Below are 1477 nucleotides of genomic sequence, written 5' to 3'. Positions count from 1 at the left end.
TATATGGAAAATAATTATACATTTTAATCTAATTTTAAATTTTTAAATTTTATTTTTTTAAATTTTAATTAAATTAATTAGTTATTTTAATTTTAATTTATAATTATTTATATTATATAAATAGACACAACGGATGTAGTATATTATTAATATATTATTTAAATTCAAAATACAAATCCAACCATAAACACACCCTATACACGCACTCAAAAAATAACACGTGCAACCTACGCTCGAGTCAAGTGGAAAATTCAATCGGTAAACAAAACAACAATTAATTAAAATTAATTTATTAATAAACTAACTAATTAATTAAGAGTGCGCGCAACAGCGACAGCAACCGCAGAAGACAAATAAATGCCCTCCTCCAAACGACGCTTCAGTTCTCTCTCTACCCACTCTCCCCTTCTCTCTCTTTAAATTCCCCAAAATTCCTCTCAATTAATCGATTTAATTGAGCGGCGATGAAGAAGCTGATGAGGAGGCTTTCCAAGGTCGCTGATTCGTCGCAGTACTGCCGCCTCGGCGAGTCTCTCCGGCGAGTTCCGGGGGGTCACTTGCCGGTGTACGTCGGCGACGAGATGGAGAGGTTCGTGGTGAGCGCCGAGTTGCTGAACCACCCAATTTTCGTGAGTCTGCTCAACAAATCGGCGCAGGAATACGGTTACGCGCAGAAAGGCGTTCTCAGAATCCCCTGTCACGTGATCCTCTTTGAGCGCGTGCTCCACACGCTCCGGTTCGGTGGGGAGTCACGTGACCTTCACGACCAGGACCTCCTTACTTGGCTCTCAGACGAGCAGGTCGCTGTGTCTTGGGACTAGCGCCGATCCCGCCGGCTGCGATTTCTTGTTGGACTAGCTAGGCTCAACTCAAGTCGGCTACGGAACGCCGCGCCGCCGCCGCCGCCGCTGTAGCTTTTAGAATTTAGACTTGTTTTTTTTTTTTATTTTTTATTGTGGCCCTTGAGTCTTGGTTGTAAATAATATATTTGGAAATTGAGTGGAAAGTGAAATTGTTTTGTTATGTTTTGTTTATTTATTTAAAGAAATTTATACTTTAATGTTTCTTAGGGTATGATTCTTTAGCCTAATTTCTTCAAATTTTACTATTTGATTTCTGTTTTTTTTTCAAGTGAAATACATTTTTTTTTTATAAAATATTTTATTAAATATTATTTTCACATTAAATTCAAATTATTTTTTTTTTCAAATTCATAAAAAGAAACGCACCCTTAGTTTTGTTGATAGAAGGTAATAATTTTATGTGTTTGGAGGTTTGGATTTTGAATAATAAATTTTTTGAATTATAATAGACGTACGATATGATATAAATAGGTATAAATAGGTGTTGATATGAAATTTTGTATCTAAAATTAATTTTTGGTATAATATAAAAATTAAAAGATAAGTATTTTATTTAATATTTTTTTTAAAAAAAAGTTGATGAATAGTAAGATTTGGGTGAAATTCTACAACCG

General features: G+C 34.7%; 1 protein-coding gene across 1 annotated transcript; it reads left to right on the top strand.

The window, feature by feature from the left end:
- Positions 1–361: 361 nt before the first annotated feature.
- LOC127254620 (auxin-responsive protein SAUR71-like) lies at positions 362–1023 on the top strand. The gene has a single exon (XM_051279833.1). The coding sequence runs from the start codon at positions 465–467 to the stop codon at positions 819–821; it is 357 nt and encodes a 118-aa protein (XP_051135790.1). The 5' UTR covers positions 362–464; the 3' UTR covers positions 822–1023.
- Positions 1024–1477: the final 454 nt, after the last annotated feature.

Source organism: Andrographis paniculata, unplaced genomic scaffold (genome assembly GCF_009805555.1).
Source record: "Andrographis paniculata isolate CXL003 unplaced genomic scaffold, ASM980555v1 Contig52END, whole genome shotgun sequence".
Classification (NCBI taxonomy): domain Eukaryota; kingdom Viridiplantae; phylum Streptophyta; class Magnoliopsida; order Lamiales; family Acanthaceae; genus Andrographis; species Andrographis paniculata.
Note: the sequence above shows the minus strand (reverse complement) of the source record. Positions and strands in the feature narration are given on the sequence as shown.